The sequence below is a fragment of the Cyprinodon variegatus genome, unplaced genomic scaffold (assembly GCF_000732505.1).
Source record: "Cyprinodon variegatus isolate N-32 unplaced genomic scaffold, C_variegatus-1.0 Scaffold829, whole genome shotgun sequence".
NCBI lineage: Eukaryota > Metazoa > Chordata > Actinopteri > Cyprinodontiformes > Cyprinodontidae > Cyprinodon > Cyprinodon variegatus.
Window position 1 is genome coordinate 269,657 of NW_015151282.1, and position 12,102 is coordinate 281,758.

General features: G+C 39.5%; 1 protein-coding gene across 1 annotated transcript in view; it reads left to right on the forward strand.

Annotated features, from left to right (window-relative positions):
- The window catches only part of ddx43 (DEAD-box helicase 43), a 14,037-nt gene extending 4,589 nt beyond the window's left edge, over positions 1-9,448 (forward strand). Inside the window, exons 4-17 of the mRNA XM_015396903.1 lie at positions 599-784; positions 976-1,057; positions 2,298-2,457; positions 3,809-3,927; positions 4,005-4,115; positions 4,192-4,333; positions 4,455-4,555; positions 6,171-6,258; positions 6,352-6,479; positions 6,599-6,708; positions 7,052-7,190; positions 7,278-7,365; positions 8,795-8,949; positions 9,244-9,448. Of these exons, the coding sequence (XP_015252389.1) occupies positions 599-784; positions 976-1,057; positions 2,298-2,457; positions 3,809-3,927; positions 4,005-4,115; positions 4,192-4,333; positions 4,455-4,555; positions 6,171-6,258; positions 6,352-6,479; positions 6,599-6,708; positions 7,052-7,190; positions 7,278-7,365; positions 8,795-8,944 (1,604 nt within the window). The 3' untranslated portion in view covers positions 8,945-8,949; positions 9,244-9,448. The remainder of the gene's footprint in view (positions 1-598; positions 785-975; positions 1,058-2,297; positions 2,458-3,808; positions 3,928-4,004; positions 4,116-4,191; positions 4,334-4,454; positions 4,556-6,170; positions 6,259-6,351; positions 6,480-6,598; positions 6,709-7,051; positions 7,191-7,277; positions 7,366-8,794; positions 8,950-9,243) is intronic.
- The last annotated feature ends 2,654 nt before the right edge of the window (positions 9,449-12,102 follow it).

Consider the following 12,102-nt stretch of genomic DNA (forward strand, 5'->3'; position numbering starts at 1 on the left):
TTTGTTTTGACAAAAGTTGCATGTTACGACTTTTTTCACTTTACAAAGCGCAGGCTGTCGGCGAAATGAGATGCAGCTTGCGTTTGCGGTATCGGTCATTAGAACAGTTGACGTTACTGCCTTTTGAAAACAGCCTTTGCTCACCTGCGGTGCTGGCTCGCTCTGCCGTATTTTTTTTTTTTCTTCCCCTGTTTCAATCAAGTGGCAGTGATGACGGCGGCGGAGGACGCATTAATCGCGCGACACAACTAATCGATGATGAAATGCGTTGCCAACGCTTTTAAAAGTCGATTTTTATCGATTTTATCGGTTCGTTGTTGCAGCCCTAGATTAAACCCAGTTTAGGTTCTAAGCTGGTGATTTTTATAATTGAAAACCCTGCAGAGTGTTTGAATGAAAAGCTCTGCATAAGAGAGTCGTCAACCAGCTATGGCTGTACTATAGGATTATCTATGAAAATAAATGTAAAATAATTTAAGTGTTTAGCTTAATCAAGGCAGAAGAAATCTTTCAGGGGTCAACACATTTTTCCCAGCTCAATTGATATTTCCTTTAGTTGTTTGATAATTTTTCTCCTGCTTCTGTTTCTGAGGTCCAGGTAGAGGGCGGTGCAGCGATGGGGAAAGGTTTGGAGGAGGAGTGGATCGAGGAGCCATGCCCAGTAATGGCTCGGTGTGGTCACAGGAGGCGATACAGGCCTCAAAGGATGCTCCGGCTCGTCCTTTCATAGACTGGAACGACATCCGAGAAAACAGAGCAAAGTACGAGGAGCTGAAATGGAAAGGTGGGGGATCTGATCCACATTAGTTTGGGCAGCAATGTCATTTATTTTCTGTTTTTGTGAATGCAGTGTGAACAGAAATTTAAATAGTGGTTCAAAAGGAAAATAATTCCTGATGTATTTGACAGATTTTAGTTTCCTCTGTTTCTCAACTTTGATGGGAGCCTTTTCTCATACTCCCTAAAACTTCTCAGACCTCCCTCCACTGAAGAAGAAATTTTACATCGAAGCAGCGAGTGTGTCTGTCCTCACTCCTGAGGAAGTCTGTGAATGGAGGTAATGATGTCCCTGCTTTTCATTTTCTGTTAATACACTTCCCATCCTACCCATAGATACTGAATTAGAAAAGCATCAACTATTCTATTTTTATTTATTTACAGGCTATAACTGTTGGTGTAAAAGGTGCAAAAATGATTGTATCACACATGCAATGAAAGGGAAAAAAAAACTGAAAAGGAGAATAGTTCAAGTTCCAGAGGTTTTGCAGATTTTTGCCCCTTCTAGCAACAAGTTAAGTGGCATGGGAGAAGAAATAGAATGTCCTGCCACAAAGACTGCACAGGTTTTTTAGAGGCGCAGTCATCTGAAGAAAGAAAGTTTGAAATATTGAAGTTATTCTGAATGGAGCGTCTCACAGTTTAGCAGAAAGGCCTCATTCCCAGAGTGGAGCTGATCTTACCTGACTTATCTGGTCTTATTCAGTCACCGATCAGACTCCAGTTAGGTTCTTTTCGCCGCATTAGGTTAATGTTTTATTGCTCAGTTTTGGTTGGAGTCCGTGCTGGGGTTTGAGGTGCACATGTTGCCGTTTTTTGTGATGGATCCTCACAAACTGGTGCCTGGTTTTTATCCCACACTGTTTACATTTGGTCACCGCTGCACTTCAAGAAATGGAAAATGTCATGAAAGCTGTACAAAATGAAATTTAATTTTGTTTACACTCCATGTAAACAAAATAACAATAAAAGTTGTCTAAGTTTTATCACAGCAGCAGGGTGGAGTAGAGTGCGTGCCGAGACATTTTGGGCTGAATCTTTCTCTCATCAACTGGCTAATGGAGTCTGCTGTGATGAGTGGAGAAAAGCTTTATTACAAGCGCATATATGGGGGGAAAAAAAATTGAAATTCATCTTTTTAAATTTGGACAGTTAGCATTTTAAGATAATTTACAAACAGGCGGCCAGGCATCTTTTGTTTCTGCTGTTAGAGCCAGAACCACACAGCAGTAAAATGACTGTAGCAGATGGTGCTCATTCATTAATGTGGTTAAATCTCAAAGTTGGAATGTAGACTGGTATGTGGGGCTGCAGATGTTTACCAGCCTGTGTGTCTTGGTGTTTGTTGGTCGTGTTTCACTGCAGCAAAACATGAGTGTTGGAATTTGCAGTTTCTAAAAATTTACTGTTAAAGATCCTAACAATATGGACAAAAGGGGTTTATATGATCAGTTCTTGCTTTGCTGGATCTCCCAGTTTTCAAATTAAATCCCATTCATTTTGGTCTTTTTTTATTGCAGGAAGGAAAATAATAATATATTTGTGGATGACATAAAGGAGGAGGGAGAGAAGCGACCCATACCCAATCCCTGCCGTACTTTTCTGGAGGCATTCGAACCTTATCCCGAGATTATGGAAAATATTGAGCGTGTTGGTTTTGTCAAACCAACCCCTATACAGGTATTATTCAAACAATGAATCCTCATAAGAACCCAATACATCTGTCCAACACCATCTGATTAGGGACTCTGTGTATATTGGAGATAATTCACTGTTTAGAAATATATTTGAAGCTTTTTTACCTTTATTGGATGCTTTACTGTGTTTTTTGTGCAGCTGATGCGAAAAACTAAAGTTTAGATGCTTATTTTTTGTCAATTTAAATTAAGAATAACACATTTTTTAAGGAAAATCTGCACATATCAGACCAATAACACCACAGTGGGTTTTTTCTTTCCACCACAGCACACATTTATTTCCTACAAAACCCACAGAAATCTTAATGGAGCTGACTATTATGCGATGAGTTCCCATGAGCCTTTCCTGCCCTAACAGCTCAATATTGTCAACATTGGAGAGTTTTCCAGAAGTAAACAAGAAAATTAGAGAAACAATGAATCTATTCAAGTCTCTGACCATCAGTCTAACCTAGACACCATGTTATTTATGAATTAACTGTCACTATGTTGTGGCCGTGGTGCAGCAGGTAAATCCCATAAAGCAATATGAAAATGGAAATACCCACAGCTGCTTCACTGATCTGAATCCTTATCCATTTTAGTGCCATTCATAAAATCCAGATCCAGTCTAAAGAAAAACAGAAAGTGCTTGAAATGCATCTTGATTGCAAGAAAAACTAAAGTTATTTTGAAAGTTATCATATAATTGAAGGTGGTTATTCATGAGCTCTTGGAAATCATTAATCCCAATAAGACTTTATTTCCTCTCTGTGAAGCAAGGCTACTTCTAACTTCCAAATTTTACTTCCTCTTTTCTGACTTGCTGAAGTTGCTCTTTTTTCACACGCTCTGAACATTCAGCATGGATGGGTTTTTTTTCCATTCTCTCTTAAATGACAGTTTATTAGTTGTTGTGAATTTAAAATGAGCTCTGATTTAAACTTCTGGACCTATTTTAAAAATGTTAGGTATTTTTTATAACCCTGCTGTTCAGTAAGCTCATGTCTTGGCCAGATTTGTAGCTGTTATGCTGCAGGGAAAAATGAAACTGCAACATCAACTCTTCATGTTTAGCTTTCATTTCACTATAAGAGGATTAAGCTAATGGAATATTATGATAAATTTAACATCGATTTTCAAGCAGCTGCACAGCCGCCTGTGTAGTTTATAAACCCGAAGCTGCTCTGCTTCCACATCCTTTCATTCTGTCCCTGTGCATTTTAAAGTTATTTATTTATTTTTTTAACTTTTATTAAAAAGGCTGGTTTAAATGTGTTTTTCCCAATCAAGAGTGCAGCATCTATAAGTGCTATATGGTCTATCTCTATAATTGCTTAATGGTCTCCCTCCAGTCTCAGGCATGGCCTGTGTTACTCAGTGGGGAGGACCTGATAGCGATTGCTCAGACAGGCACTGGGAAAACTCTGGCCTACCTGCTGCCAGGGTTCATCCACATGGATGGACAGCTTGTGTGAGTCCAACACTTTGTTTTTATATTTAAATAAAATTCTGAGTTATGAACCTGGATGGTTTGTTTTCTAATGACAGGCCCAGAGCTGAGAGGGACGGTCCAGGCATGTTGGTGCTGACCCCCACCAGAGAGCTTGCTCTGCAGATTGAAGCAGAGTGCAACAAGTACAGTTATAAAGGATACAAAAGGTAATCGGTGATGGAGGAGGAGGTCTTGCATGTTAATTGAGGTAATTGTGATGTCAGCCCCTTCCTTGTCTCTTAGCGTCTGCATCTATGGAGGGGCTGACAGGAAAGGCCAGATCAACCTGGTGAAAGGCGGGGTGGACATCGTGATCGCCACGCCTGGACGCCTCAACGACTTGCAGATGAACGAGCTCATCAATCTGCGCTCCATCACCTACTTGGTCAAATTTTGGTTTATTTGAAAATTTGAATTCAGTGCTGAATACTGTAGCTTCTCTTTAATTTAACTGTTTGCTCTTTGGGGAAGTTTTGATACTAACCGGGTCTGAATGTCGGGGAAAGGTGCTGGACGAGGCGGATCGGATGCTTGATATGGGCTTTGAACCCCAGATTCTGAAGATTTTGCTGGACATCCGTCCAGACCGACAGACTGTCATGACCAGGTAGAGCTGAGCTTTGGTCTTCACTGGGACATTAGTGCATTTCCAAACATCCACAAAAAAAAAAGTTAGCTCTTCATTTGGAGCTAAAAAGCTTTCCAGGAGTGAACAAATTTAAAAATGAATGCAGCAGACATCACTGACCATGGTAAATGAATCATGGCAAACCAGTAATGTTGCTATATAGTTGTGCATACACACAAGTCAAATAAACATGTCACCCTCAGAAAAAGAAAAAAAACTCCACAAACAAGATGTTTCACTCCAGGGTTTGAGTGTGAAGGCTTTGCTTGTCCACAGTCCATTGCTGTGGGACTTGTTACTTCTAATTTTATACTTGGATCTGCATTCTTGCTGCTGCTCTCTTCTCAGCGTGAGAAATTTAGTGTCTTCCTCTTATTAAATGTAAGGTGACCTGATTTTACCGTCTCTGATTTGAAAGATTTTATTGCAGAAGCATACCGGTATTTTTTTATTCTCCTAGAAATGATGAAACATGAATTTAAAGACAATATTAGAAAAGTATAAGTAAAATACAAGGCTAAGACTCCTTTAAGGATGTTTCTACATTTTTAGGACTTTTAAACTTTGCATCCATTGATTTAGTGACTCATCAATGAGGTAAACTCCCCTGTTCATGTATGAAGATTTAACGGTATTGTGGAGGATTTTCGTGATTTTTTTTAAAGACTCTCCCTCTCCACTTTAAAAAAGAAATGCACAACCGTATACCCGCTCCGGAGAGGGAATGCCTATTAAACGCGTGCAAGAGCGCACATGAGCCTATTTCTGCTTGTGCATGCTATGTTTAAAAGTTGCTGTTCTTATAGCTCATACAAGCTTACAATGCCCGAACGTCCGACCTAACCTAAATCCCTCAATCACTATATAGGGCGGGGACTATATGGATTTTATAGAAAACTCTGTTAAATTACTGTTCAAACAGATGATCGCTACTTTTCGCTCCCAGTTGGTCATGTAACTCCTCCTCAACTGCATGGTGCCTGCGTCATCTTTGTTACTAGTCGCCGCTGTCGGGTAGCAGGCCGCTGTAACAGCAAATCCCATAATGCTTAGCGAGGTGAGCTCTCTGTGTGAAGCTTTCCGGGATATTTCTGCCTCTTCTGAGGCCTTTTCTTCTCATACACTTTGTAGACACTCTCTCTCTTTCGACCCTCTGCCATTTTCAAAGAACTGCGGTGAGAAAGATGAGCTTCAATGACTGTCTGAAACTGCTGCTCACCACAGATATACGCCTGAAAGTTTGCATGCTCAGAAAAAGATAACTATCAGGGGAGGAGCATGTAGGACGGCCCTACATAAACGAATCACCAGAATGATTGATAATTAGGAGGACCCCTTATTTAGATGATCCACCCGGAAATAAAAGATCATCCTCTATACCTTTAATTAAGCAGAGTAGATCATTTTGAAGGTGATGGCATCTGACTGATCTTCATTTCTATGTAGTTTTTTTTTTAAATTATTAATCTTAGATATTAATGTAATATAAAGAATCTGAACCGAAGCTAAATATTTTTCAGATATTTTCCAAGATTTGCTGAATTATGCTGTAGAAATGAATAAACTGCACTTTTATTGTTGGTTTATGTTCCAGTGCCACCTGGCCCACAGGTGTAAGAAGATTGGCTAAATCCTACCTAAAGAATCCCATGATGGTTTACGTGGGCACCCTGGACTTGGCTGTAAGAGGAAGTGAAATTTAATCTGTTGTACTTCTTTTTTTTTTTTCCATCATTAGTTTTTTCACGCTCAGTTTTTCTCCATCTGTGCACCAGTCAGTCAACACGGTGAAGCAGACACTGCTGATTGTTCAGGAGGAGGAGAAAAAGTCGTATGTTTTCGACTTTATCAGGAATATGCAACCCCTGGATAAAGTCTTAATCTTTGTGGGCAGGAAGATTGTGTGAGTTGGGAGTTAAGCGCTTCTTTTAGAAAATTCCCCTGCAGCTGCTGTTTGATATCTTTGGGAAACTACCCACTGCACTCACAGCATGCCACGTGTCTTTGTTTCTGCCAAATCAGAGCCGATGACCTATCGAGTGACATGTCCCTGCAAGGCATCGCTGTGCAGTGTCTCCATGGAGACCGAGAACAGAGCGTCCGGGAGGAGGCTCTCAGGGACTTTAAGGAGAGTATGTTACTAAAAAATCATAATTTCCAACAGGTTTTCACATCTGAATGAAAATGTCTGGGAAGTTTTTTTTTCTTTCAGATTTCTAGAAATTTTCAATACAATACAAAAATGTGCTTATTAATATTTGGTTTTACCCTTAATCAAAATAAACCTCTACAACTTTCTACAGCCATTTTGTACCATAGTTAAAACATATAAAGTTGAGGGAAAAGGGGCTGCTGCCCACCCCCTCCTCGCTTATACCTGCAAAAGCACACAGCAGTGAGGTTTTTAACGTCTTCCCTTTGCTTTAGTTGCCCACATCCAAAAATACAACCGTTTTAGTGCGTTTACTCTTCCAGGTCATGTTCGCATCCTGGTCGCCACAGATCTGGCTTCCAGGGGGCTGGATGTCCACGATATAACCCACGTGTTTAACTACGACTTCCCACGAAACATAGAGGAGTACGTCCATCGCGTGGGCCGCACAGGCAGAGCGGGGTAACAGATCTACGTTTGGGTCCGTCCACCTGTAGCTATAGGCTTAGGCTGGGTCAGTTTGTGATGCAACGCATTTTTTTTCCCTAGGCGAACGGGTGCTGCCATTACCCTGTTGACGAGAGATAACTGGAGGATGGCCTCAGAGCTGATCTCAATCCTGGAGAGAGCAGGACAGGTAACCATGTGGAAATCATCAGAGGGTTTAAATCAGGGGTCTGCAAACTTTCATATCCAAAGAGCCATTTTGCTGTGAGTCCAGCTAAGAAAAACTTGAGAGCCAAAAAATATTACATGGTTTTTTTTTTGTTTTTTTTTTTAAATAAACAACCTATTACTTTGGTTAAATATATGCCATACTTGATATGTTGCCATCTTAAAAAACAAGAGCTTCTTTGTATTTTATGCTTTTAAAATAAGGTAAAACATAAAAATACCCTTGAAACTGAAGCATGGATTTTTTTCATGTAGGGTATTATTTGATGTAGGCAAAAACGATAATAAAAAAGTAAGTTTCCAAGCTAATTGAATTAAAAATATGTAAAAACACATTTCTGGTGCTTTCCAATGTTTTTTATAAAAACCACATAAGCGTCTAAAAGCTGATTTTATACTTCGAAACCAGGTCATCTGCATGTGTGTTGTGGCGTATGCAGATCCCTGCCCCCTCCGCACCTTTCCCATATTGTAGGTCACCTCAAACAGGAGGCCTCTGATTGGTCAAATCTACATCCGCTCTACATGCTGCATATTTTCTATTTGGTACCTTATCGGCTTGTTTTGTTTGTCTGACCGCCATTGCGGAGAACGACTCGTGAAGATGGACCACCTAGAAGAGCTAGGTGCAGAGAACGCTGGGACCCTTTTTCCACCTGGATCCCCACTCTTTGTCGCCCTCATATCCCTCTGATGTCGGACAAACTTGCCCCCACTTCTCTCACCGCCTCGGCTGTATCTAGACCCACAGCTAGTTTGTGATTGTCCCTTTTGCGTTGTGGCGTGGAATAAACATAGCGCAGACCATGCTTTAATATTGAGCATAAATCAAAAATATCTGCTTCCTACCTGCGACAAGCTCACTGTAACACACTACTGCGGGAGGATAACCAGCCCTTTAGACTAATTCTTGTTCTACAATATTTAATTCTTAATATTATATTTAGCCACTATTAAGTGGCCATGGTAGAGGGTCCAAAGAGCCTCATGCGGACCCCTGGTTTATCCATCCATATAACCGTTTTCTATCATGCTTATTCCAATTGGGGTCACGAGGGGTGCCTATCTCCAGCTGTCAATGGGCGAGAGTCTATCGCAGGGCAACACAGAGACAACCATTCACACCTAAGGAGAATATAGAGAAGCCAATTAAGCAGACTGTGGGAGGAAGCTGGAGAGAACCCACACATGTAGAACATGTAAACTCCATGCAGAAAGACCCTGGGCCAGGATTCGAACCCAGAACACTCCTGCTGCAAGGCAGCACTGCTACCCACTGTGCTTCTGTGAAGCCCAACCCTGGTTTAACGTATAGATGATTGATTGTTGCCCATTTATGTAAACTGTCTGAATATGTAAATGTTATATATTACAAGGGAATGCATTTTCAGGACGTCCCAGAAGAGTTGGTGCTCATGGCGGAGAGATACGAGAAGCACAGGAGGGAGAAAGAGCTGCTTTCTCCAAGAGAACATGGAAGGGGTGGAAGAGGAGGTGGAGGGAGAGGCGGCAGAGACCGAGGCCAGAAATACCGATTCTGATGTCTGTAAGTCTGCACCAGCTGTAGCGATAGCACAGCTCAATGTGGAAATGTTCGGGGCAACGTTCAGTTTAAAGATAAGCTTCATATGTAGAAACATATTTTTAGCTTTTTTTCCTTTCAGAAACATTCCTGCAACCTTTAAAGGGAAAGAAAACTAACATCTACACTCTTTCATGAAGTTCTAAACTATTCGGCTTTACAAACCACAAAAATATAGAATATGAGCAAAAGGTGAAAATAACATGTATAGGAGAATAATTTACATGGTTTGTCCTTTTTTTTTTTTTTTTTCTTCAGCACGTTGGAATAGGATCCAAAGCTGGCTGTGATTTCTTCACAATGTACATAAGTTTATTTTTTTTACTTTGTTTACATTTTATGTAGTTTTATCTGTATTGCCATTTGTATGCCAGGTAGACACTTTTGGTGTTAAAGAAGTTTTATGTTGAAAAATGCCTTGTTCCAAGTCGAGTGTTTGCTTTCTGTGTCTCACCAACCTTGTTTATACAGATTGATTATTTTTGATTATTTTGCTGTGTGTTTTTGGGAGAATTGTTAAATAAACTCTCTTTCTGAAGAAACTTCCTGTCTATCTGCCCTCTATTTCAGACATTTAGCTGCTGTAGCCCCATTGGAAAATCAGCATCTCTGTCTTTACTTCAATAAGTAGATATTTGCAAAAGTAAATGTTTTTTTATTTTATTTTTAGAAAAAAAAAAAAAGTGTTCATCAATTCCTGGCACCCAAGATCCTACTGATTATATAATTAAAAACTCTAAAGGTGCAAAGTAAATCAAGTTTATAACCATTATAAACACCCTGCTGAGTACTAAATAGCAGGAAAGCTGCTTTTCAATAAAAAAGGGGACAAATTGTATTTTCTTCAAACACTGCTGTTCAGGATACGTCATGCGAGTAAATTGTCTTTTTTTTATTTGATATATATTTTTTATATTCAAATGGTGACTATTTCTAGAAAATCATGAGTAGTGGAGATGTACTGTGCCACATTCTAGCATGGCTATTTTCTATCTGCTGTCCCTGTGGCAGGTAGGGAGAAAAACAGATGTCAGAATAGTTGCCAAACTCCAATATTAAAATGTTTAATGATGTTATTAAGGGAGATTTAGAATTCATCCAGATAGAAAGGACATCTTTGGATGGGTAAAGGACACATACAGTGGGGCCAAAAAGTATTTAGTCAAGCACTGTGCATGTTCTCCTACTTAGAATAATGAGAGAGATCTGTATTTTTCATCATAGGTACACTTCAACTATGAGAGATGAAATGAGGAAAAAAAAAAATCCAGGAAGTCATATTGTAGGATTTTTAAAGAATGTATTTGTAATTTTTATTGAAGGTTGGATCATTAGCCAAATGAAAACCTTAATCTGAATAATGACTACAGACCTACAGGCTGCTTTTCCTGATTGACCAATTCTTTACATCTTTATCAAGCTGTTTGTTTCTGTTTTACTCACAAGCAAACCGGTTTTTGAAGTGCAGTTCATTACAGTAGAAACCAACTTATGATGGTGATTACACCATAATGTAAAGCAAACTTGGTATTCCTATTGGTACATGTTTAATATTAACTCATAATGCTACGTTCAGACCCCACGCTGCAGAAGCAGACTGTTTACGTGCATAGTCAATGGTTGACGTGCAGCAAAAGGTCATGCAGCGTTTGAGCATCTGAAACACTTGACGCAAATTACTCGCTGTGAAGCAACAGCTGCTGAAGATGGAAAAATTAAACTTTTGCTGCTCATTCACATCAACCAATCACAGAAGCTGATCTGGGAGCTGGCAGGGAGACAGGCACAGCACTGCTGATAATGGAGATCGCTATTATCACTCCTCTGAAACTGTTTATTAACGCCTAAATTAATGTAAAATGTCGAAAGTTGGCAGAATATGTTCGATTTTATTATTCTGGTGCCTGCAGTTTGGATTACATACTTGAAAAACTCCTTCCAGCCGCCACGAACAGTAGTGGAAAACCACAACCCGGCTAGAGGCTCCCATTAAACAGGATTTCCACTGACAGAGCACCGACGTATACAGTAACCGCTCAGACCCCCGGTACAGGGGGTCTGGCTGCAAAATGATATATGAAGGCAGGTTCGTAACCTTCATGAACTGACTGCACCAATATTGTTTTCAGGTGGACTTTCTCCCTTAAAAACATATTAAAACTACTTTTTACCCACTTATAACAGCAAATATAGCAAAGCCACTCTCTTCTATTGAACACGCATCTGGACACACTTTACTGGACGTCTGACCTTAATGTGGACAAGCATCAAAATTGTTTTTGCTGTTTCCAGTGCTTGCAGTCTGAATGTAGCTTTATTTATTAAAATAAGCCAAGCGACTCTCGATTTCAATCGCCATTCTTACAGGCAAAGAAAGGATAGGGTAGCTCCGCCAAAGGTTCATTAGACCCACTTTTTGACCACGGAGCCAGAGCAGCAAAGATGCTTCAGCCGCGAATCAGAACTAAAACTTGCTGCTTCTGCTGCATGCAGTCTGAACGTAGCATTAAGATCTAAGGATCTGGCAGGAATTTCTTAGAGATTATCTTATTTATTCCTTCCCACTAGATCAGGGTTTGACAGCCCCTAAAATGCAAATATCTATATCACCCAGCAAAACAGTTCATGATCTTTAAATAAAACAACTTATTTTTTTAAACATCTGCCATAAGAAATCTGTTGCAATTTTATCTGACAAAACATTATTTCATTTTTTTGTTTTTAACCCCTTTTTAACCAAACATATCATGTTTGAGCTTTTGATACATTTACATAAGTGTTATATTTGTTCTTTAAAAAAAACTCATTTATACAATCAGACATGTAGTGAACAGAAAATCCATTATCAATTGCAGCGAAATGCCTAATGTGTCACAAATGAGACAATTTATCCCATTGAAATGACTCAGATTTATTTTTTATTATTTGTCAGAACATTTAATGACATTAATATCAAAACCAAAGTTCATTCCATAGTTTAAAAATAAACTGTTTCCAAACTAATGATAAAACATATAGATCTGAAAACATATTTATGGAACTTTAAAGTCTTTCTTAGACCAATTTATTACTCCCACCAGGGGCAATTATGTTTAGCAGTACAGGAGACAAAAAAAC